This window comes from Calidris pugnax, unplaced genomic scaffold, assembly GCF_001431845.1.
Source record: "Calidris pugnax isolate Ruff unplaced genomic scaffold, ASM143184v1 scaffold8, whole genome shotgun sequence".
Taxonomy (NCBI): domain Eukaryota; kingdom Metazoa; phylum Chordata; class Aves; order Charadriiformes; family Scolopacidae; genus Calidris; species Calidris pugnax.
The window spans coordinates 19,342,577-19,369,116 of record NW_015090830.1 but is presented as its reverse complement, the minus strand read 5'-3'; the positions used below and the strand labels follow the sequence as shown (position 1 = coordinate 19,369,116).

Here is a 26,540-nt window from a genome sequence, read left to right as displayed (position 1 = left end):
AAAATACTACAGGGAGCCAAGAAAACAGGATCATTGAAATAGCTACTGAAATAGTTCCAGCAGCTTTATGCAAGGAAATTGTGTTAACAGAAAGAAATAAATGAATCCTGACCACACCAAAGTGAATGGCAAAGGTCGCAAGGAACAGGATTACCTTACCCAAGCTGTCTAGTGACTGGACGACCATCTCGGGAATTAGGGATATATTTTGTCCTTGGGGCTATCAAAACTTTGTAGATGAAGTTAAAACATGGCCCTCTGCTCTTTGCTGGTGACTAATGAGATGAGCAGGAAGAGCAAGGGGAGATGAATTGTATTATGTGTGGTCCTTCTCACATGGGGTTGAGACAGGCTGGCTGCATGCTAAAACATGCCTCCTTACTGATGTCAGAAGACTTTACTGGCCGAAGCTGTAAAAAGGACCTTTCCAGCAGGCTAAAATTCACCTACAGAAAAAGAAATTGGCAGAGAAGACATAACAGCAAGTGGTTTTAATGAGTGATTTTCCCTGTATTGATGGGAATGACCCCTTTCTGTGGTGTTTCAGAGAGGAACCAGGGGCATGTTGTGAACTGCAAATGAAACTGGAGCGTCCCAGCAGCACCTCAGGGTGTGCCTTTACAGAGCCACTTGATCATGAAATTGGCAGTAAAGTTCATTTTGCAGCATTGTGAAGGTAACCGATAGGCATCTGCATGAGATTTCATTTCAATACAGAAGTAGGATAAAACCCAACCAAACCCTGACATTTCTTACAATTAAAACAGTTATCTTTTTTCACCCCTTCTCTGCTTGCACTGGACAAAGCAACAAACTGATGAAATCTGACTTTCTCTCTGAGTTATCAAGATTCTGCTACCAAGAAGATATAAAAAAAAAAAAAACAAACCACAACAACTACAACAGAAGCCCTTCTGAGCATTTTTGACGCTACAAATTGCCTCTGTCCATATAACCTATGGGGAACAGTGTTCTCAGTTTTAAATACCAATCTCTTTCCAGAAAAGTATCTGTATAACATCCTACAAGTGTCACAGATCCCCTTCTGTTAAGTCAAATGTCAAACCTGCATATACGCTCTTCAAACTGAACTGGAGTCTTTGCCACACAAACCTGATTTTCAAAAATCTCTTTACTTAAACAGCATTTGGTTTGAATTAGCAAGTCAGAGGCTGGCCTGAACCATGACATCTGGCTGAGTACCTCAAGCTTTACAAGGTTTGCGATGGTGCTCAGAATGACAAATCTCCCAAGCATTTTGCTACAAAGGAAGGAAAGAAGAAACAAAAGAGATATGCTTGCAGGTACACACAAACGTATAAAAATGGAGGCTGATACACAACAAATGCAAATAACAATGCAAAAATCTGAAATAAATGAATCATAGCAGGTGAAGAACACCTTCATTTGTTTGCTGAACACAGGGAATAGCTTCTGCAAGCTTAGAGCAGCTGAATTCTAAAATTACTAACCACCTTCATATAGGCTTGCAATTTTTATTTTTATTTTTTATTTATCACACAAGGCCCAATGTCCAAAGAAGGCTAAGGGAAAGAAAAACAAATTAAAACAACCCCAAAGAAGAATATTGCCAAAAGTGTCTTTCTTGAGCCTCTGCACAATGCCAGAAAATGTATTAGTGAACTGACGCCTCTCTTGCTGCTTAGTGAACTGGCTGTTCTGCCAACTTGAGATGAATAGGAGAAAGAAGGATCAGTTCGCTGGAACTACAGGATCTCCCTGTTTTCTTTTAGGCTCATGGGTTTCCATGCACAGCACAAGCGTATTGAGTTCACAAGGAAAACAGTGTTTGACTCAGATGATAGAAAAGCACAGAGAGCCAAACCCACATTAGTAACCTGAGTACTCTCCTAGAGTCAAGCAATACAGGCAAAATGCTGCCCTTCTTTTAACAAGACACACAAGAAAGAGAAAATAAAATGCCTCCTACATAACCAAGTCTCACAAGTCCCTCCTTACTTTCCCATTTAGGGAATGTCTAATTCTCTTTAACGGCTGCTAGAAGATCCAAAGACTGGCAGCCATAGAGAGTAGACAGTCAGAAATTGCTCTTCTCAATTCAGATGCTGGAGCAGGCAGCAAATCCCATTTTAAGTGCCACAGCAGACCACTAGAAGACAAGCCCTCACCCTTATAGCTACAAACCAACAGACAATTACTCAGGGGCTGTAAATACTAATGAAAGCTTTAGTCATCTTACTCTTCTATTTCTCAACAGAGTGCAATTCAGATTAAAACAGCCTAAATTCCACACAAGTTTCTGCACCTGGCTTTTTCTTCAGGCTGAACCCAAATTTCAGAGCTATTTATCCAATAAAACCACTGTGCTAGAAGGAGAGCATGCTGTTTTGCTGGTGCATGGGAAGAGGTCTTTTAATACTGTCTCAGCTTCTGGTTCAAATAGCTTCTACTGTCCAGGCATCCACATGTCTGTGCACTTGCATTGCTGATGGTTCAGCCTGGCCGCCTGAATTTTTAGCAGTGTTGACATTTTAAGCAGATTGGAAAGTAAAATGAGAAAGATAAGATGCTATAAAGCTCTATAGCAGCATGACACACAGACTCTTTCTATCAGTTCAATTTCAGCTGACGTAGAATAAATAAATAAAATCAGTAGAAACGTTATTTACTTTTACAAAAGCAAGGTTGACAAAGTCTCCATGTTAAAAAAAAAAAACGCGCACATGCTGCATCAGATAGTATCTGAATATTGGAAATGTCAAAGCAGCTGCACCCAATGGATGGGTAAAGAGAGATAAAGCCAGTGCCATAATCCTTATGACATGGACTGCTGACATTAGGAACCGTGGCTATGATCCATGTGGATGTGATTATATGGATCGCCAATACTCAGAGAAGCTTGCTAATACAGGCACTGCAGATGCAGTAGACCACAGTGGCATTTCCAAGCCTGGCTCATTTGTCAGGATGCACTGAATGACTATTCTAATTATTTATCTTAAGATCCCCAATGCATTCAAGTCTGCTTACCAACATTTCCATCTGTTGATTCTTGAATCTGTGTTAAAAGGATAACTAACATTCAGGACAACGGTATTTGTGTTGCAGCTGTACATCCCTCAGCCCACTGCTGAAGACAAAGAATATCGTTATTACCTGTTTCTAACAAAACTTAGACAAGCCTTGCTTGAAATGACCCAATATTCTCAGTGTTACCATCATTACACTTTTGTGCTTCCAGACCTTCACAAGGAAAGATTTAAAATACCATTACTCTCTTGTTTCTTCAAACAGATAATCAACTTCTCTTAGGAGGCAAGGTGAAATAAAAATAATTCTCTGCTACCAAAATCTCCCAAGATAAATTAAATAATTGGATCCATTTTAATTTTATTCCCTGCACTCCTATTACACGAAGCCATTAGACTAATGGCTTGGAAAATGTCATATGAAATATGACAGAGGGCAAGATCCTTCTCTTAAGTAGTGATAGGGGAGGGTATCTGCTGAACTGCAGCACTGAACCCATCATCCTAGTCTTGGGCTGCACAGCTCAGGGCAGGAGGACGGAAAGGGAAGACTTGAAGTACATCCTACATCCTTTCCAAAATGTCCCAAGCAACAGATACACTGTGCCCTCCCTACATAAAAGGTTGTACATCTTAAATTACAACTGTTGGCTTCAGAGATTTGGTAAGTAGCTGAGACAGAACACCTCTCCTAGTTAGGGGCCAAGAAACGGGTACAACAGTAATCTCAGTGACACAAACCAAGGACTCGGAGCCTGTGTGCCTCACCCTGGTCCACGTCCTGACTAGCAAACCACAAAGCATACATGTGCAGAAACCTGCCCTCCCCTTCTCTTCGGATATTTTGGACACAATTTTACATTTCGGGCGAGGGGGCAGAACAGAGGAGGAAGCTGGGGAAATGTCTGGCTTTTATTCCTGACTCATATTTTCAAACCTTTAAAACATTCACTATCTATGCAGAAAAAATCTGCAGAGGCTGTCAGTTAGGTCTGGTCATCTCTTACTTGTGATTTTTCTCACTTGGAATCCAGAGCTTTCCTTTGGGGAGGAACAGAGCTTCTCCATGAAATCTCTCTCAACAGCACGTCTCCATGATGGCTGATGGGTGCTATGATTCTGGAGGTATCTTTTAGACAGGAAGGCTCGCTCGTAACCAAGCCAGAATAGTGTATCTAGTGGTTCCAAAGAAGCTACAGCAGGTGGTTTTATAATAACTGATTTTATCTTTGATTTGAATTATACTGCGTGTTCATTGTTTTTCAGAGCAACAGAAATCATTCATCTTCTCTTAAATCTAAGAGTCTCATCCAAAGGCAGAGGCTCTGCTAGATCTGCCTCACTTCAGTAAGCTGGACCCAAAGCCAGGAAAGTCAGGGAGAGGTGACAGTGACAAGATCAGACATTACCTTACTCCTCTCTGCCCAAGCCTTCCTGAAACAAGGAGACTAAAAGCAACAGACCAGTGAAGATTCATGTCTCTTCACAAGAGCCAAAAAGCTAAGGACAGTTTTCCAGCTCATAGGGATGGCAAGAACATCATTATTTTTCGAGAAGCATGCAAATCAAAGTTACAAAGCTAAAATGGGGCTTTTGAGTATGTCCCAGCTTCACTCTTTTGCAGCTTTATCATATCCATCCAGATAATGGCAAACATCACAGTTTCTTAAGAAAGCCATCGCAACACCCAGCCAGGGTTGGCTTAATCACTGTACATTCTGGTGCTGCCCTTCCATTGCCTCAGTGCCCTGATGCTGGGCTTTGGCTAATGGATTTGGGAGGATGGGTGAGACCTGGCACGATCAATTTAACAGACTACAAAACACACACGATTAATCTTAGACATCCTGGCAGACTGTTGGTACCACATATACTGTGGTCCTGAAATTACGTTCTGGCTAATTGGGGGCTGAGTAAGGTAATAACATAGGGAAGCCAAGTTTGATGATGTCTGATTACAAACAAGAAAATCTCAGGAGATACAAGGAAATAGCTATACATTTACTACCAGCCAATGAAGTAGATCAAGAAATAAATTCTTACAATAAAAAAATTAATGTAGAATGTCTACCTTTTTTGCTGCAGTAGCAGCAATGATAACATTATAAACAGTGTACTCAAAAGGATAGGCTTTGCTTATCAGTCAAGGAGCCATAAATGAACTCTGGCATTTTTAATGACACAATATTAACTTTTGTTTCTAAACAGAGGCAGAAGGTATTATAATAGCACAAATTGATATAAGTAGTACTGGTTATAAACTACAAAAAAGAAAAAGTAAAACAAAAGAAATGAATAGATGTCTCATGGCAGAATACCCAATCAGATTATCTCTTCTGATTGCTTTGCTACATACCCAGTCTTTTTCTGCTGCTTAGTTCTGACTAGCAGTGATGATATTAATGAATAAAATTCCAATAATTGATGTAAAGCGAAGTACTTCCATATATCTCATTTTCTTCTGAAGAATCTCAATTTTTAGAAAAGAAACAGGCCAACTATGCCAACCATCCATCCTCTAAGAGAAACATCTCCAAGCAAATAAGGGAACTACTCAGGAAAGACAGACACTGAAATGGAAATTAACTGTCCACCTGGGCAAGGATCAAAGCTTAAAATAGGACATAGGGATGATGCAAAAGGGCACAGAAAGCCAAGCTTGTTCAGTCAGGTCAACATCAGATGGTTTGAAACACTCTGGTAGTAGCAGAGTGAGAAGAGAACCCACTTCTCCATGATCTATGACATCTTTTGCACCTTGCACCATTTTACACACTGCATCCCCAGTTTACACATGGAAAACCTGGAGCCTTTCATAGTTTATCAAATAATTCTGTGTACATCTGATGCATCTAGCTTGATACAGAAGAATCAAAGCTAGTCATACTACTCAAGATGACAACAAATACTTAAAGCAGAGTATTATTGTTAAATACAGGAAGTATACCGTATTGGTTTTATCATATTTGATGGCATTTTCTTTGCTTTTCTGAACTCCCTAGGAGGGACTGATTTTTTCATCGTGTGTTCAGTGTTGCCCCAATCTTTGTACTTAAGAGGCTTACATACCCCGACACTTTAAACTTGGTTCTCAGAATAGAGAGCAGGATGCTAAGATGCTATCAAAAGATGACAACTGAGTTACAGCATTGAAAAGGAGATAAATCACTGAGAAAAGACAGGACTGAAACAGGCTGGCTGGCTGCTCTCTAAAGACCCGGAGAATTGAGGTGTTCTCTTATCAGTGTCCTTATGTCAACACTGTATAATAAAAATGAGAGGGGGGCTGAGCCACTGTGACCAATTCCATCAATTTTTGTTGGTTTTGTACCTAAACCTCCTCAAATCAATGACACAGAAATACAGAATTCCAAGGAAAAATGGTTAACATTTCTCTGGTAGGGACATAGGAGTTTTCACTGGAAAACAAGGGACTGTGCTTGCATAAACTGGACCCGATCACATCTATACCTTTTTCTCCTATACCATCCAATTTATCCAAGTGAAGACCAGACCCCGCTTACTACCTATATTTTTCCTGCAGTTTCAGTAAATAATGTAAATTATATTGCAGTTTTGGCCAAGGCATCTTCCAGGGCTTTGCAAAGTAAGCCCAGAGCTCTGCTAGGCGACAGCCTATGCAACCCTGGCAGTGAACTTCCCCCTGTCAGCACAGCCTTGCCTGGAACTGTATACAGCTGGCTTATTTTGTGGCCAGCCGTTTTTGCTACAGGCAGTTTAACCCGGTATGAGATGCACACAAGCAGTTAATAACTTGCCCCAGGCTTAGTGGTAATTCTTCAGCTTTATTTTGGGACGTAAAGGTAGAAGATATCATCCCTCCTCTCTTATTTCCTTTCAGGGCAGACCAGCCAACTGAAATAACTACTAGTGTTTAAGGAAAAACTTGCATATCTCCAGGTAGCCGTTCACATTTGCTAGTCTTAGCATGTAAGCCAGAGGTACAGCCTCTCATAGCCCAAACTGACCTCCTTCTTACTCTTCTTTTCCTTCCCCTTTTCTTCTCCCTGCCTGCAGGCCATGCCCAGCCACAACAGCAGAGTGCAGTCCTGTTAAGTCTCTGATCTCAGGACAAAACACAGGTAACTGATGAGTTTGTTAGTCCTTAACATGCAAGACACACTGAGGGGAGTGGGGTGCTGGGACTCTGCTCTCTTGTCAAAGAAAGGCAATCAATCATGTCCTGCCTGCCTTGGGATTTTGCCATCTGCAAGTTCCCATCACACCTTCTTCCCAGAAAAGCACGTTTATTCTCAGCCCGGGCTCTTACCTTCCCAAGCAGAAAGTCCCACCTGGTGCCCCAGCAGCCTGTTGGGATATGGAGCACCTTCGCTCGACCTCATCAACTCTCTCTGGCATAGCACCGCATTCACCCAAATCAAACTCTACAGAGTCCAGCCGACAAAAATAAACCAATTGGATTTTATGATCTGTGCTCTCAAGGAGACATATTTCACTCTGCAATGGAAGCCCATGCATTTCCTCCCCCCTCCCCTTTCTTTAAGGTAACTATCCCCCAGAGACTGAAGACACACGTTGAATAATTATATTAGCTGTTGAAACCTCAAACATGTTTTTCAGCTTCCCACACTTCACAGCAGGACCAGGTACGCTGGTGTTTTGCCTGCTTTTCCATTCCGTATAGTCTAATTTTTTTCCTCCAAAATATTTTAGGATTTTTAACAGGTACAATTGTAAATGACTGCAATGCCTCATAGCCACATACTGCGCTCACTCGAGAGATGGCAACGGAAGAGCAACTACCATTTGAAATAATGTGAGAATTAGTGGAGGAAAACTTACTTTTATACACAGCTCTTGCAGGGCTCATGACTTGTCTAGAAGATAACCATTTAATAATGACTTTTGTGGGAAGCAAAATAATCACCTCTGAGACAATCTCTTAAGTGATGACACAGTAAATGTTCTCAAAGTTCTTTGTTAAAAACATAACAGTCTTCAATTCCAGGTGGGAACACACACACACACATATAGCTCCCTCTCACCCTCTCACCACATCAGCCCCCCTTTCCATTTGGAAAGAAATAGTTATTTGAAGCCTCTAGAAAAAGGAACAAATGTTGGAATTCCTACAGCAACAGCATCTCAGTCCATGCTGATTTTCATGAATATATAAGATAATTAATAATTTCTGCTTAAACAGCAAAACCCTGAAGTATAGGAGCATACAATAAGCAGGCTAGATTTAAGCTCTAAATGAAACCTTTTTGGGTATGTTTATTCTTAAAATTATTTGTATTTCCACTACACTTGTACCTAGAGACCCAAAAAACCTGAAGCCCCGTGGTCTTTGGTGGGACTGGTCCTCCCACAGTCCCCCCCAACCCAAAGACTCATAGTCTATTTACAGACCAGCAGGTAGGGGAAAGGAAATCCCATTTTCTCCATTTTACTGACAGGGAACTGCACGCCACATGGACGGACAGGTCCACAGCCACCCATAGATCCTCTGCAGGGTTGGGAACTGAGCTGAGAACCCTCATTTCTCACTCTGGCAAGACCCACTTTTCCCTGTGCAGTCTCTCTCTTCCAATGAACCATTAGGCAAATGCCTTCCACTTAAGTTTTCTTGTCAGATTCACTGCATAAAAATCCAAAGTATCCCACTTCAATTGCTCCACTCATTCTTTCTCTCAGGTAATTTCTGGGTACCTTTGAAACCTCTACAGTTCTTTGTAGCCACACTAAAGTAGAGATGCATCTAAACCATGTTCCACATCCAGGCTCAGACTTCTGCAGGAGACTGAGATTTGCAGTCAGTTTTTTGTGTATGGACACCTTAACTAAAACCCAGCTAAATCTCTTCTCCATGTATTTGTTCCTCTAGCTACTGTTCCCTTGCTCATCAGCCATGTCATCGGCTATGAGCCAGCACTCCCACAATCCTCCCAGAGGCCACTGAAATCGGTACATGGAGAAGTGCCTTGTACATACCAGGAGATGTTAAGCATCGCACAGTTGCAGCGCACCTGGATCTCTTGTAGTTCTAACTCCTTCTGCTTTACAAGCTTCCCAGGCACTTTCCCACGTTTAAGCTGAAAAAGTATTTTCATTCCCCTTCATGCTTCTGGCGCTTTCAAAATACCTCCACTTGTGTTGTCTCCTCACTTCTCAACTGTTTTTCCTTGGGACTTCTGCAACTCTTCACCATCCTGCTTCTCCCAACATCTCCCCTGCAGCCCTCTAGTAGCATTCAGAGCTCAGTCCTGATTGCTCTTTTATTCTGGAGGTGACTCATATCTTTCTACACTTGACCTCTTCCTCTTGGTTCAGTCTACCATGTCTGATTGCCTCTCTGGCATCCTGCCTTGGATGTGCTATGGCCAGTCAAACTTCACAGGATGAAACCACAGCCATCATTCTTCCCTCACATACAGTTTCACTACTTTGTTATTTCCAAAACCATTTCTGCTATTCTGTCACCCAAATCCTGAGTTCTGGTGCTTTGTACATCCCTCTCTCTGTTTTCTATTTTCCAACTAAATTAGCATTAAATATATAAATATTAAATATAGTTTCAGTCCAATGGCTAAAGCATCTCCTACTTCCATCTACATTACTGTAACCTCCTGCTTCTCTTTGAACGTCTCACTTTTTATTTTTTACCTCATCAAAATGCGGCATCCACATCCACTCCCTTTATCCTTACTTCAGTGAGCCCATCTGCACGTCCACATTCCTTCACTGACTTCTCTCTGAATTACATGACTTCCCTTCCAAGATATCATACGACTCGGTGCTTGCCTCCATCTTTTCCTTTGGTTTCACAGCTCTCTCTCTCTCCTGATATTCTCCTAGTCATGACTTTTGCTAGATTACTTAGTGGTCTTTGAAGGATTTCCCTCTGTTTCAGCATGAATTTTCCTTCTCAAGTTCTTCCAGTACAGTATTAAAATGAGAATGCAGAGTAAGATGATGACTAGGATCCAGGACTCATAACTGGATTTGGAAGGTATTTCAGCACTAAATCAAAGTACTCCGCTGGCCTGCCTGTGTTATAAGGACTGAATCATGGTCTTTGTAGTTCCAACAAATATCGTACCAACAAATATTGTAGTTGCTTGGGTCATATAATACTTTTGTATACAATAGTGCAGTTTCAGGCCTGCAAGACCATGTATAAAATATATATAGGTTTGAATAGGAGGGTGGGAGTGTCCACACTGCAAAATTATGTGCATTTCCCTTATAAAAAGTACTAAGTAGTCCCCATTCTGGGTGCTCATCAGGCTGTGCAACTGTGAGGATGCACAGACATCTCAAGATCCCTACAAGTTTCTCCCTACATGGGTTAGTCACACTTTTTAACCTGATCTGTCCTGCTAATATTATGATCACATCATAATTTCTGTTCATTGTATCTTCTATTCCCTCTAAATCCCAAAAGGTCTAGAGCAGGTATTAACCAGGGAAATACTGGCATTTTTTAGTCCTGAAAAATGTATCAGAGCCAAGCCAGTGAGTGTGCTTAGCCAGCATGGCTGGGACTATAGTTTCTTTACTTTCTGAAAGAAACTCAGCTGTGCACGCTGGTGGGAAAGAAAGGATTAAGGCCATACTGGTATTACATTTTAGATGATGACCATAAAAGTTATTTGCACTGAGTGGAATGATATCCTACCCCACAGAAGGAGAGAGTGAAAGCAGACTGACGAGATGCTCTGGAAGCCTCTCTGCTCTATTCTTTGCCTCTCTAGGGTTACTAGATTATCCCCTGTCAAAAGGTGTACCCTCCCCTCACAGTATCTAATGGTTTGAAACTAAATAATCAAACATGAAAAAGGAATTAAAGTCCTTCAATACAGATCTATTAGTCTGTTAAGAGGTACAAGTAACTGGAAGTTATACATTCATAAGCATCCATGCATGCACATGTGTGCATTAAAAGGGAGGAAAGCAATGTTCTTCTCTTACTGTGCTAAGATTTCAAGTTCAAAAAAACCCAGCAAAAGGTGTTGATGCAATTGAGTTTTAGGTCAATTCAATTAATCTAGGAAAGCGTATTTTTAACAAATGGCTTGATCTGCTTTTAAGGATAAACAAACCACAGTAATAGTGCAAAGCACCTGCTGCTGCTGCTGCACATAGCCCTTCATTCGATATCTGTGGGGCTTGCTGTCACCAGCAGCACAGGCGAGGAAAGAAAACGCTCAACATTTTGCATAGCATTCATCAGATTCTTCCCTCTGCTATAGTGGCACAAGCAGTAAGAGTGCTTAACCCACTGTGGGTCTCCAGGCTTCTCAGGCTATCTTTTCCCTTTCCACTGAAAGCAATTCCAATCAGCTTTAGCTGCAGTTTAATCAAAAGAAACTATAATCACACTAGCAGGATGCTAATTCTGAGGAGACATTAGCAAAACCACAGTTACTTCGTTAAACTGCAGACCTGTGGTTGACAAAGAACCATCACATCCCAAATAATATTTTGTTCTTCTGCTTACAGCAAATGAAAGCAGCTTTAGTTAATAACAACAACAATAATCAACCTTAGCAATAAAAGCTGAAGAATGAAGTGCCAACAACTAATGTGAACCTCAGCTCAGAAAATGGTAACAATTTCATATTCACATTTATCACAAAAACCCTTTCCCTGACCTTCAGAAAACCTGATCAGTCTACCACATCAGTTAATAGGGAGTCCTAAGTCGAGTGCCTTCAGTCCTAACATGTAAAACCACACACCAAAACGAAGTAATACAACATTGAACAAGAATGCGGGCTAACATCTGTGAGGCTGATTTTTGCCTGAATGCTTTTATGCTCCTTTCAGTTCTCAGCTTCTCTTAATTGCTGACTTTGGCAAAATCCAAATAATTTGTCATCGTTGCCTTCAAGTATTTGCATTCCCAGAAACATAAAAAGCATATACTTACCTGTAGCAACACCTGTGATTGATTACACCGTCACTCTCTGAATACCCTCTGGAGGTTTTGCTTAGTCCCAAAAGGAGAGGGGGAAGGGATGAGAACAGTTGTCTGATGAAGAGCACTATATTAATTCCAATAAAAATACAATTTCCCCCATGCATTTGACAGCATGGTGAAAATCACACTAGCTGGATTCCAGGTAAACCAGTCCTTCCAAATACTGAGTTGAGTCAAGCAAACTCTACTGCAGCACGACGAGGAAAAAGTTGATGTACCAAGGCAGAAAACCCTGATCTAAAATTCACAGGAACGGTAACAAAACACAATCGATACACACAGCAATTTCTATAGCAACTGGGGGGAAAAAAGGGAAGGAAAAAAAAAAAAAGAAAAAAAAAAAAAAGAAAAAAAAAAAAAAGAAAAAAAAAAAAAAGAAAAAAAAAAAAAAGAAAAAGAAAAAGAGTTGGTTCCTTAACTGTTAGCACAAAGCTTCTGTGGCAAACGAGGGGACCTGTCCCTCTTGGCATCCCTCTGATCGACACGCTGAATCGATGCCCAGTGCATTCCTCCCGCGCTCCCTTTCCTCGTTCCCTGGGATCTGTGGAGGGACAAGCCGAGCATCCCAGCCTCCGACGGGAGCGCACACATGGACACGCACCCCCCATGCAAGCACCACGCGCTCCCCTGCCTCTCTCCTACACCCACAGGATCTCAGCACTCACCGTCACGGGCTTCCTCCCCGCGACTGCAGTTGCTGCAAATGTGTTTGATCTCCTTGCCTATGTGACAGTGTATCACAAAAGAGACATTGTTGTTAGTAGTGGTGGTGGTGGGCTCCTTCAGTGGCTTCATCCTCACTAGATAGAAAGCTTTCTTTTTAGGTTTCTCTCCACTCATGTCTGAAACCGAGCCCTGCCTGCAGCCAGGAGAAGAAAAAGCCAGCATCCCAGGCTGCCTGGCGTGCGTGCAATCCGCCATCCGCTCCCTCAGCCTTTAGCTGCCACACACACAACAGGGATGAAGGGGAGGGCTGGGGGGGAGTGGGAAGGAGGAGGGGGGAGCAGGCGGGAGGCAGAGTAGGCACAAGCGCTGCCTGAGCCTCGCTGCCCTCGGCGACCCTGCTCCTTCCCCGATCCACCCGGGCTGGGCTGGAGGATGCTCAGCGTGTCCCTGCTCCGGCCATGCCCGCGGCAAGACTCGCCCTCAGCCACGGGCGCTGGGCATGTTTGGCGGCAAAGCTGAGCCTGGTACAGTTTTGGCTACTTTGCCGGCTTCCATGCATCCCAGGAGCACACAGCATCCCTTTATCATTCCCCCCCCCCTCGCCTCCTATGCCTCCCCCCTCTTCTGACAAGCCCCCACACACCCACAGGAGCCCCACATCGAGCCCTTCGGGATGGTGGGCACTTGCCAGCGCTGTGGGCCCCTGGCAGGACATGCTGCGATTCTCCAGCCCATGCTTGGGCAGTCTGTAATTAATACAGCAGCATGTCCCACCATAATTCTTATTTTACACAAAAAGGACAGGCTTCCAGCAGGGTGGCCCCTTCCCCCCCCCCCCAGCACCTCCACAGGCAGCTTCGGCTCTGGGGGCAGAGGGCCCTTCTGCTTTGGGTGCCCCAGGAAAACCAACTGCTCCCCTGAAAAACCCTCCTGCTTTTCATTCTTGCTTTTTCTCTCCCCATTTCTTTTAAAAGAAAGACAGAGGGGGTGCCTGTCCTGGCCTATGCTGGGGCTCACAGTGCCAGCCACTGACTGGTGACTTCAGCCCCAGCCCCCCTGCAACTCCTAGGCTAAGGCTGTCCAGAGGCTCCCAAACAAGTGCAGACAGTTTGAACTCATTTTGGATGCTAATCTGGAGAACGAATATCCCTTTCTTTGTCCCCCCTCGCCTCCTGCCCAACATACAGCTGCTCCGGAGAGCAGCCCCGCCACCCCTGGGTGCCCATAGCCTGAGCAGGGTGCTTCCACAGCTCCCCCAGCCTGATGGGGATTAGAATCTCTTGCCAGACGCTCTGTCAATCCCTTGCTGCCCCCAAAATGTGCTGTCTGCTTCCACGGCGCAGTAAACAGCCCAAGCTGCCCAACCTGCCAAAGCAGCAGCTCAAGACAGTGTCTGTGACACAGAGAGATCCTGGATCAAGAAAGTCATCAAGAAAAATAGAAGAAAAGAAGATATGATAACCTCAGCTATTCTGGTAGCTATTACAGGAATGTAAGCATTGCTCCTTTAAATCTTCAGCAAGCTATCGGTTTGGCAGGCACTAAGCAGAGAGAGAGTGCAATTGGGGCAGACGAAACATGGCAAAGAATAACACCATTCTCCTTATTTTTAGCCAAAGCCCTTGCTTGCTGCTACAGGAAATCCACTCATTCTGCAGTTCTTCACCATCACCACATATTGTTGCCACATGTTTTACTGCAACGAGAGGCCCAAACGGCCCCGATTATTCTGTCCAACTGCACATGGAACAGTCAATGAGATTTCTACCCTAAAGAAAGACTGAGCAGAAACTTAAGGATTCAGGGGAAAGCCACGGCTTTCCATTTTCTCAAAGGCATGCACGCACAGGCGCACAGAGACACACAAGATGCATGCAACCACACTGCTGACCTACTTGTTCTGCGTCATTCTGATGCAGCTCTGACTTCTCACCTGGCGCTCCTGGGAGCCAAAACCTTGAGATGTCACATACAGCAAAAATGGCAAGGCTTTACTTTCCTCGGCGGTGTTCACAAATCAGCCTGGGTGCTATCAGACCTCACGGAACTACGAGCTGAAGCATGCTCTCAGCAGAATCATGCTGTTCACTAAGCCACGCGAAGCATCCTGCACACTGGGCTGCGTATCCAGGTTTATGTTGAACAGAGTCGGTCACCTCAGGTTAAGTATCGCCCCAAAGGACTTGATTTTGCATGTGTTGCTCATCTAAAATTCTCATCCATTTCATTTAAGTGGTAGGAGAATAGGGAATGCAGAATTATTCAGGATCAAGCAGGTGAATTCCCCAAATGTGCATATCATGTAGTTAGGAGTTAATGCCCTGAAAAGCTGTCCCTTCAAATGCCTGATGCTGAGACACCATTTGCTGCCTTACATGTTCAGAAAACAAAAGCTGAGAAGAGTTTGATCCCCCAGCAGTCACACAGCAGATCAGGCACTCGCCACACATCTCCCTCTAACTTATTCATTGCCTTTAAGAACGCCTTCAGTTGGGTTGTGATTCAGAAAATAATTAGGTAAGCGGAAGACATGACCATAATTCACCTTCTGAACTTGCTTAGAGTTCACAGCTGTCTCTCACTGGTACCTGGCACTCCTGCATTACAGAAGTGGGCCAGGAAAGGAAAGCACATTCAAATGCGAACTTCCCCAAATTTGGGAAATATGAATGTTAATGAAATGTGGGGTGAACTCAAAACTGGAATAAGACATCTGCTGTCTCATGGAAGTATTGGGGTGTTGTGCCTCACCTGTTCTAGGAAAGGAAACCAGAGTGATATATTCAGCAGAACTGAAGACCAGCAGAGCTGGTCTTGTAAGGCGAATGTTCTTGTAGTTCAGGAATGGGGTAGAACTTAGGACATGAAAAACTGGGTCAGGACATCAGTCTTATGCAGTCTCCCTCTGTGACCTTGGACAGATCACTTAAAATGTCTTCATAGCTCAGCTCCTTGGCTAAAGAACAGTGATGTTGATGTTTCTGGTTTTCAGATAAATTTTATGAAATCCTATTTCAAGGTGCTCTGAAGGTGTTTGTGTATGACAGAGAAGGAACGCTTACACTAACTGTTCAAATACAGAATCTACTATTTATAGAAAAATGAGAGGGGAAAAGAATAAACATGTTCCATCAGGCTTAGTCCGAATGGTTCACTCATTCCAAACTTGAGCTTTTTTGTTTTGCTGGATTTTGTTTCAACAGTTTATCCATCCTCTTCCAACTCTTTTGATTCTAAAGCCATGAAATTCAACTCAGATCTGAAAACAGACTTGGTATCCAAACCCCTGCATTTTTAGTGACTCTGTTATTACCTCCCAACCCCAAACAACCCCCATTTTAGAGATGGACAGGAGCAACCCCTTTCTCAGACAGGGACTGGAAGGACCTATCTGTGTAACTATTCCCGCAGGTCAGGTTGAAAGTTCTTTAGTGACTCCAGCCATCTTCACATGGACTCTGTACTACCAAAGAAAGACCAAAGAGTACAGGAACAGACAGTTTTTGCAAGCAGATCCCAGAAGACTGCAGAAGTCCAGCTGCTCTGACATGTTTGGGAAAGTCTGGGAATTAAATAACTGGTCCAGTAGGTAACACTGATTCTGTGTGGATAAGAACCCCAAATTATCATGGAGAAAGCCCAAGGCATTTTTGCTTGCAGGTGCTATGTATTTTGAATGCAAACAAGCCCTGAAGCCATCTGCTAGTATGTCTCTCGTAACATGCACTTCACTATAACATGCAAATTGCCTTCATTCCTAAGAGCTGCCTTATACAGAATCTGAATTTGCCACAGCTCATAAAACAAAAATATGTTTAATTATGATCTGTGTAATTATGGTGAAAGCTGCTGCTGCTAATCAGTTCCAGGACAAATAATGTAAAATGAACGTACTAGAGTATTCCTGCAGAAAATTACTTGCTTTGCCTTGTTTTTAAAGATAAGTAAAAAAAAAGGATAATAACCCTTTCACTGCCTCAATACGTGGCTACAAACCTTGGCGTAATTTTATTGCACAGTGGACAACAAAATCAATGCAGAGGATGTCAGACAGTTGGTTATTTGACAGTGAATCAACAAACTTGCATCCTAGCCCCAGCCCGCATTCACTTCTTGTATAAAGTTGGGAAACTGTTTGTACCTTCAGTTTCCCCCTGCCACGGCCTTTGCCATTACAAGAGCGCCACTTCCATTGTCCATAAAGAGGAGATGAAAGTGAAAGCAGCATACTCTTTAAACAGATGACTACTGAGATATAGATTCACATCTGCATCAAAATCTTTGAGGCTCCCGTCTTTCCATTTTTTTCCCTGAACCACGTCTCCCCCTGTCACAGGTCACCTGGCTGAGAGCCTTTTTGGGAAACTGTGTCCTCAAACTAGCTCTGTGAAAACAAAAATTGATGCTGGAACCAAACAGTCAAAAGCAGGCAAGCTTTGGGCTGCATCCTCCACACCACAGAAAAGATTTCCTCTTACTTCTTTCTCTAAGCTGTGGTACCATGCAAGTGCCAGTGAGGACACCCCATAAGTCTGCCCTAAGCCCCTCAGCTGAACAACATAGAGTTTCCTATGTGGGCAGGTCAGGCTCCCTCCTGCTTTCAGCACAAATTGGTGGACCCCATCAGACATTGCATGGAAGGCTTTCATGTTCTTCAATAAAAAGACTGTCTTAGAGAGCTGTAGCATTTCCCTGAAGCAGCTGTGGCTAATAGAACGGCACTATTCAGGTCAAAATGCTAGACAAGTGCAAGTCTAACAAGGCAGCATCCCTTCTTGTTAGCAGTTCCATCTTGCTAACCGAAACAGCATGATTCATTTGTTTTACAGTCTACTTAGACAGTGATGTTTTTGCAGGGCTGCCCCTGTACTTGGCAATTTTTTCTAAATATTTTCCTTTCCTTCCTGTTTCATCTGCCCACTGTACTATGAATCCCAGCGAGAATAAAAAATAAAAAAATTACTAATTACCAGCTGCTCTAGTGATTAATGCATATATTGATGTTGTATTACACATACTGAAACAAACTGATCAACTTGCAGTGAAGAAGAAAATACGTACAATTTGATCCACTGACTACAACAGAGGAATCAGCCACTAAGACAGTCCCCCCTTCGGTAATATCCTCTATTCACTGACAAAACACGCCCCAAAAGCCACCTTAGGACAATTGACATTTGCCAAAGGAGTTTGTTACCAGGTGGAGCAAAGAATCATAGAATAGTTTGGGTTTGAAGGGACCTGTAAAGGTCATCTAGTCCAAACCTCCTGCAATGAGCAGGGACACCTTCAACTAGATCAGGCGGCTCAGAGCTCCATCCAACCTGACCTTGAATGTTTCCAGGGATGGGGCATCTACCACCTTTCTGGGCAACCTGTTCCAGTGTTTCACCACCCTCATTGTAAAAAATATCTTCCTTCTATCTAGTCTGAATCTTCCCTCTTTTAGTTTAAAACCATTACCCCTTATCCTATCACAACAGGCTCTGCTAAAGAGTTTGTCCCCATCTTTCCTGCAGGCCCGGTTTAGTACTGAAAGACCACAAATTAGGTCTCCCCGGAGCCTTCTCTTCTCCGGCCTGAACAACCCCAGCTCTCTCACCCTGTCCTCATAGGAGAGGTGCTCCATCCCTCTGATTATTTTTGTAGCCCTCTTCTGGACAAGCTCCAACTCAGCATCCTTCTACTTGCAAGCCACAACTCACACCTGGATACCCAAGTATTTTCTGTTTGCCAGGCAGTTAGTGCAGCAGGACTCTAGTCCACGGCGGGGGCTCCAGGGTGCTAGGGCTGACAGTATTTCCGTGGATTTCTGCTTACTGCATGGCACATCAGCAAAAGTGTGAGGGCATGGAGGAGGGAGAATCAGCCTGAGACTCCTGCAGGCCAAAATAGAATGTGACCTTTTTAGTTCTGCAGCTGTAAACACATTCTTAAGCAACAATCCCAGCTCCTCCTTGCAGTCATCAGCCCAAGAGAGCCAGGTGATGAGTGCCGCACAAACAAAAGCAAACTGAATGGAGAAGAAAGGAAAGAAAACACCCTGTCCTGGCCTTCCTACATCCAGCAATGATGCTGAAGCATCACACAGCTCATTCTTGCTCTACTTGCAGGGCTCTCCATACCCTATGCACATGCTTTGCTATGATGGTGTTCTCTCCTTATTTAGGAGAAGCCCTGCTTTATTTCAGTGTGATACCATATGGTGTGATAAAAACGAACAGAAAAGGTTACACACAAAAAAAACACATAAGCTTAGAAACACCTGTTAGCTGCAAGGGTGAAGAATTGCTGATGGTAAAGGACTTCTAAGGATAAAAGGAAGATGTCATCCTACCCAACAGAACAGACGGAAAGTTGCTGAGCTGCCATTTGAATGGCCAAACATGTATGTGTAATTAATGTACAAAGTCCTGATGAAGCTAAGGCTAAACACCAGAAATGAACCAATGTGGAGTCTAGATTTGTAAAATAGCTGAGCAAAGCAACCATTAGCATTAGGTGACACTCAAAGGAAGAAACAATCTTTATGCTGAAATTATAGATGAAGTTCTAGCTCTAGCAAAGTCATTGCAAGTCCTAGCACCAGAGCCACTAGTCACTATAGTCCTAACAAGGTCATCTTAGAAAACCCACTCTGAAATTTTGTATCTAATTTAGATGTGGCATGCCCTGGGTTTTAGTGATCAGTTTGGAGTACTTTGCAGATCCTGCGTAACTGGCTTTCCAGGGGAACGGAAGCCCACAATGTTTTTACCTTCATAATAGACACAGACTAGTGCAGAAGCATGAATTTAGACTCTGTAGGACTCTGGCATCCTCCGTTTAGATATAGCTGCAATCTTGAAGTTAACAAAAAGTAGTTCCAAAAACCTCAGTGCAATTACGAGACTGAAATCGAGGAGGAACGTGAATCAAGCTCTGCACATCATAACATATACCAAAACACAACAGTACTGGTGACTTGGAGACTCACAAGACGTAGCAGCTTCCTTGCTAGTTACTCCCTGATTGACATTGAAAGAATAAAGTCCCATATACACTGTGGATTTTCACACCCCACCACCTACCAAATACTTTTTTCCTTCTGCTCATAAATAAACAGCTTTGTACCTTCTGCTTTCCTCCCACCTAAACCAGACCTGTCTTATATATAGGGGCAGAAAAATATTTAAAAAAAAAAAACATACAAAAAAACCCAACACAAAACCAAACCAAACCCACAATCAGGTATCTGGCTGCATCTATAATTCCTCACTAGGTTATATTCCCCTACAGCACACTAAAAAAAGCTCAGTGAGGGGAGAAGGCAGAGCTTTGCCTGTGCGCATGCCTGTACGTCTAGCAAGCCCCTGGGGGAAAGACTCAATGTGACTTATTCTTGTCAGAAATGCTCCTAGCCATGAAAAAGGGAGGGAGAAGGTCCAGAGGAGCACTCCAAGCTCTTGGAGTAAAGTCAAGTACTGGCCACCTCTGGGTGGCAAACAGGCAGAACTGCTCCCACATCATGGGTTAGTTTTATACTTCTTCCTACTGATACAGAAATTAGGCACTTGTGGGTTTGTTAGCTCTAAGTAAAACTATGTGTCTGAAAAAGCAAAGCAAAGAAGGTAATCGGAGGGTTCCAGAGATGTCCATTACTGTGAGAACCCGACATCTCTGGAACGAGAATTCATGATTCATCTGTTTTCTGTGTGTGACAAACCAATGACTTGGAAGAGCCTTTTCTGAAGACTCTTGCACGCAAAGAAAGCTCAGTAAAGCAGGTCACAGTCATCATCTTTCAGGATGCCACTATGGTTTTCTCTCTGTTTGCTGAAGAATTGCACATTTCAAGGTGGGGGCAAAAGAAACACTGCTGAGGAATCTACTTGTAATTGCTAGTGCCTGCACATCTAGGGTGATCAGCTTGAGACATCCAAGAAAAACTCAAGTCTTTCAAGATCTGCCACTTGGGATATCCTGAAACTCTATTCCTTTTACAGTGTGTGGGACAGACATGAGTATCATGAAATCCCAGAGGTATAAGACTTTCCATTCCCTGTCACAGGCACTCAAGGACTGAGCCATACACAGTGCTCTGTCTGCCCCGTCGCCAGAAAGGTCTGAGTCATCTGGCTTTAAGGAAAATTTAAGAAAATAGGTCAAACTGAACTTTCCATCACAGGCAATTGCAATGAAGTCAATCAGCTTGCACAAGCATTGCTCTCAGCACAAATTGCCCCCGCACTTCTGTCTACATGACTAATCAAATTAATTCCTGATGATATCAAGTAGCATGGCTTCCCTAAGAATATATACAGGCTTAACATTTCCTACTGATAATCTTTACTTTTATTGTTGCTTCTCAAGCCACAGTTACGGAGAAGGATCAGACTGTAGGAATCTTTGGTAAAGTAATACATCCAAAATAAGTAAGAGCATGGCTTGAAATTGTGAGACAGACCAAAAGATTTATTTCAAAACAATTAAATGGATAGTTATTTCCTCAGAAAGCCTCTACTGCCTACTGAGATCACCAGCCTACAGTGGGCAAAGTTACAATCAGCACATAATAGGGATGTTTTTTGCCTTTATAAATGACTCATATTAACTCTGTTGCTTCTAGTTCAGAACAGTTTACTTGAAGGTCAGGGATATGACTGTGCATGAAGCACACACATTTTGGGAGCACTTTCACACACAAAAAAAGGCAAATGAAGAAGAATAAGTCTTGCAGACTTAGGCCCAAAGAGCTCATCTGCAGGAACATGGTTTTACACTTACCCAAAATTTCCAGGCCAATAGCCTGGGACTTGCCATGTCTCCTGTGGGCCATGGGTTCTGCCATACAGGACTAGCAAGTTTTGATTTCAGTTTAAGGGCTTGCTATAGTTCCTATGGTTTCCAGCACCATTGTGTTTGAGGCAATCTGAGGAAGTCCTAAAACGTAAAAGCTTTGGAAGATGGACTTGTGGGGAAAGGCAAACAGCAAGTCCAGTAAAGTCAAACCCTGACTAAGCTCAGACTGAGCATGAGAGGCTGCACTGAAGGAGCAAGCTGAATATTTGTGGGGTCTAATAGAGATACAAATGAGTAGGTAGGCAGATAGAGATTCAGGAGGGAACATGAGGTGAAGGGAAGCAACATTCAGTAGCAAGAGAAAGCAGATAAATGGAAGGAGGAGGAAAAGAGAAGATTAGGAAAGCTGTGAATAGACATTCAAACTTTCAGGGTGCCTTTGAACTGACAGACCCTCCCAATCTTCAGAGGCTTCCTCGCTGCTGAAAAGTACTTTGTAATTACACAAATAGTCAGGAACCAGGAGTAATGGGGCAGCTGCAAAGCCCGATTAAGGTACATACGCTGGCAAAGATGAAGGGAGAAGCTTTCATAAGCACCTGCCACCACCGGACCCAACAGCAGCACGCTTTGTCAATCTCCCCACTTCAATAAGCACTCACATTTTTCTCAAATGAGAAGAAAAAAGACAACACAAATCCCTAGGAATAGCATGCAGTTTCTATACATATCTCCCAGTGAGCTAGCAGCTCACGGTACTGAAAGGAAGCAAGCAGCTTCTGACAATATAATGAGCATCATTTCAGTCTTTTCCTCCTTCAGCATAAACACAGGCTCCTCCGAACAGCAGAGAAATCTGCATGAGGAGCCTTTTCCTTTCTCCAAAGAAAAGCAGCAAGAAAGGATTCTTCCTCTCCTCCTTTTAGCCCCTATTATCTCTGCTGCAGCCTGGTTATTTTTCATCGTCAGACTCCTATCTCTTAGTCGCTGCTCATACTTTCACCGTGGACTGGTGCGAGGCACAAAGCATTGAGGGAAGAGTTTGGCTTTGCATCAGTCTCACGTCATCATTCCCTAAAGTCCCCAGAGCGTAACATAACCAGGCTCCTCTCTACAACACCAACAGCCAATACACTGGCCATCAACAGATCTTGTTGGCAAAAGGCCATATGAAGCATCGTTTGCCTCTTTAAAACCTTCAATAGCAGTCAACAAAAGAAGCTGCAGTGTGCTAAAGGATCTGAAGGAATAGCAGTATAATCAGTTTTTGCTGAAATCCTGGAACATATTGTAACGTGAAATTTGCTGAGCTCTTTAACATCTACCTATTGGATAATTATAAAGCCTCAAGGTCCAGACTAGATTTTAGTAATTTTTCAGCGCCTTTTCTAAAAGGAGCTAAAATCTAATGCAGCTTTCTCAATGATGCATAGTCACAATGTCTAACTACATATCTATACTAGTCTTTGAAATCTTAGCCATCATGCATGTAAATTATTCCTAAGAATAATTCCTTACTCCTAATGTTTGGGGTTTTTTGAGGTGTTATGGATCCAGCTTCTTCACCTGCATGACCTGTAATGCCCATCTACCAAAACCTAAGTCTTCAGGGTTCAAAAGTGAAGACAACAAAAAAAGCAAGATTTTGTTTCTACCACAGGTTTGAAGCAGAGAAGAACGTATGACTGAAGGCTGAAGTAGAAAGTCTGCAGTACAATATGCATTTCATTCACAGTGGAGGAAATGCAGCAAAATAGTGGTAAAACCCACTGCAGACCTTTTTTATTATTTTGCATTATAGAAATTCCAAGGGGCCCCAGCAGAGTTCAGGACTGCAGTATACAGTGCACTCTGACATTTTAACAGACTTTTTGTCCTAATGATCTTCTAAGTTTTCCGTAGTGCAGTAATCCTCTGAGCTTAAAGCATCCCAGCTTCAAGACTTTGTTAAGGCTCTAAGAGCTCCATGAGGCCAATAGTAGACAGAAGCTTTCAATCACTTTATGGGTTATGACTGGAAATCAATCAACAAAATGTATACTAAGGGGCCAAACACATTTATGTTCCTTATGTCACCATGAAAAAGCAAGAACTTACTGTTCATAAGCAGCATTTAAAGATCACACTGATACAGGAGAGAATACAGTTTGCATTCTCTTGTGATGCCTGCACTGAAGCAAGTCCTTCTGCATAAAAAGGTATTTTCCCCTCCCACAACAGGTGAAGGCTTAAAAGTAAGATTATTAATTGCTTGCAACCAAGCATAAGACCAAGTTGCCAAGGGAGGCTGTAAAATCTCCATCTCTGTTGGTTTTCAAGGCTGAAATGGCCAAGCCCCCAAGCAATCTGATCTAACTTAGACCTGCTTTGAACTGTGGAGATCCCATCCAACCTAAATTATTCTATGAATCTGAACCATTTGATCAGTAACATCCTCCTCTGCTAACCACTAAAGGCAGCCTAGGGCCAGAGACTAGCTCACAGAGGGGTACGAGTGTATTTGTGCACTCTGCAACTGCAGTGACCAAGCTGGCTGGTCAAGGTAACAGCTTTCAGCCACTCAGATGAGATACTTGAGTGGGATGTGACCACGCTACAGCCCTTGGAGAAGAAGCTGTTGAGTTGCACTCATGGGAATATACACAGCTTTTCAGTTTTCTCCAGGGAAGCCTTTTGGCTTGCTTCCTCATGGGACCTGCCCTTTTATTTTTTTCCTGACCATATTTCGCTTTGAGAAATCCTGAACTATGCACATTTTGCAATTAAGCCTTGTAACCTTTCCTGATGGAGGTTACCCTATCACTTACTAACCACCTCCATCTGAAAGAATGTCACCTCCACACTCTGGTTGCCAGAAGACAAATACTTTGGGAAGCACATCAAGTATCTCTCCACGAAGGGCTGCCCTGCCTGCCTGAGGCACCACTCTGTTGATGTCTGCACAGAAACACACACACAGGGAAATCAAAAGGCTTCCAGCCCCCGACAATATATGGGCACTACCTGAGTCTGCACATGGGAGAGGAGCAGGAATTTTGTGAGGCCAATCTGGCCTCCGAGTGGAAGTGCAAGGACCAGTAATGAAGAATAAGTGTTTGCTTTGCTCTTTCTCTTGTTCTTCTGACCCAAGCAGGGCTTAAAAGGAAAGAAGGTGAGAAAACAAAGAATACGGGTTGTAGAGAACGAAGCAGCGTATTATAAAGCTATTATGAATAGTTGGCTTGCTGCTTAGCTAGGGGATAACGAAGTTAGCAATTAGACATGATGAATGTTTGAAGGGGTTTTATAATGATATGGAAAGATTTTCATCTTTATATCAGACAGGTTGAATTCAGGTCAAGTCAGTACCAACTGAACGTGAATGCCATCTGATTTATTTCATCAGGCTGTGTGTGGAATGAGCTTGGTCTCTTGTAAGCTCTTTGGGACAAAGGCTTATTCATAAGTAATTATCCATAATAAGCACCTCAACTTGCATGAGGAGGTGCTTTATACAAGGTACTGCTCAAACAGCCCAGCCTTGAAAAGGTTAGGATTCAACTAGATACAACTGTAAAAGTATAATTTAAATATGACAAAGAGAAAGATGGCATCGCTTGTCCAATGCCTTACAGAAAGCATGCGCCGGAGCTTTATTTGAATCTACATTTAATTACAAGCCAGTTCTTCCTGCCTGGGCATTTAGAAATTGCACAGTGCCTGTTGGGCAAAACTGTGGTCTATATAAAGAAGCAAAGAACATAAGGTGCCCTTTACTAGCCACCATGTTCATCAGCACCTTTCAAGAGTCTGCTTCTGCTCTCACCAATCCCCTCAGTGAGAAAGAGAAGGCGTGTTAGTACCAAGGAACAGCGGCAGCTTCTGGCTTGCTAGCAAGAGCTATAAACAACATTATCTTCACAGAATGGACAACTGCCTCTTCTACTGGGTTACTCTCAAAGAAGCACTGCTATTTGCAAGCCACAACTTGTACTTCAGCTCCTTACCAGAGATTTGCAGCAACTCAGAATTGTGAATCCTCTGTTTTTGAGATTTTGGTAATAGTAAATGAAGTGCACAAGAAGAAGTTAGAGGTAGTGGAGAATGGAGACTTAATTAAGGGGTCAAAAAAGAGGTAGGAAAGGTGGAGGAGAGGAGAAATTCTAGGAAATTAAGTTGAAACTGGGAGAAGAAAAGAAATAAAACAAAGACACGAGACAGGGAGTTAATACACAGAGACCCCAGAGAAACTGCAGTGACCTGACCCATCAGTGGGGTTATAACTGATGCAGTCCATTGTCATTGCACTGACCCACCACGGATTTAAAATACCACACACCACAGTGCTTCATCCAGCCCACTCCTGTGCAACGGGACCACATTAGGCATTTGCAGCAGTATAATCGTGTTGAGTAACTGGACTTTGTGAACTTTTTGAACGTGAATTCCCTCGGGTCCCTAGAATGGCTACCACAAAACCAACGGTGTGGAGGAGAGTGGATGGGAGGTTAACCAGTCTTCAGTTCCCCATTCTAGGCTGCACAGTCCATACAATCAGATTTTGTATTTTGACAATTCTGTCAAAGTTGGAGTTTAGGAGTAGGACTTGAGGACTTGTGAACGTGTCCAAGGCAGGAATGGGGTATTTCAGGTATAACCAAGGAATATTAATCAAAGCATCCGAGGGAGGAGATGGAAGGAAACGTCCCCATAGCTAGAAAGAAGCACGGCTTTGTAAGGAGAGACAAAGGGAATCTAGTTTTGGATGGCACAGGAGAAAGTGATCTCTTAATTTCATTCTGTCTTCTCCCCATCCTCTGAGGAGAGCAGAGAAAAGCAGGCATTTTGGACAACAAAGGAAGGGGGAAAGATTGCAGCTTGATTCAGGAGAAAAAATTAGGAGTTAGCTGAGGTGCTACAGCAGTTGAGGAACTTCTTTACTTTCACATATACTACTGTGTTCTATTACCTTATCTTTCTGATGTTTTATTCCATTGTTAAAAGCCTATGGATTGAATAAATCTATTACCTTTACATTCTGGCTCCTGACATATTTGACTGAGTATCTAACAAAGCATTTTTACTGCACAGTAAAGATGACATCGTTACCCTTCTACAAACATCAAGATTTCTAA

The 26,540-nt window shown here is 43.0% G+C and overlaps 1 protein-coding gene across 5 annotated transcripts in view; it reads right to left on the bottom strand.

The window, feature by feature from the left end:
• LOC106887409 (phosphatase and actin regulator 1) overlaps window positions 1-26,540 on the bottom strand; it is a 179,964-nt gene that overhangs the window by 141,198 nt on the left and 12,226 nt on the right. For 2 of the 5 annotated variants that reach the window (XM_014940903.1, XM_014940907.1), the window contains exon 1: window positions 12,399-12,561. The exons of 1 other annotated variant lie outside the window; for it this stretch is intronic. In XM_014940903.1, coding sequence (XP_014796389.1) covers window positions 12,399-12,543 — 145 coding nt within the window. In that variant the 5' untranslated portion in view covers window positions 12,544-12,561. Of the gene's footprint in view, window positions 1-11,928; window positions 12,287-12,398; window positions 12,562-12,644; window positions 12,901-26,540 lie in introns of those variants that run through there. 2 more of the 5 variants (XM_014940902.1, XM_014940905.1) reach the window with 2 other exon arrangements.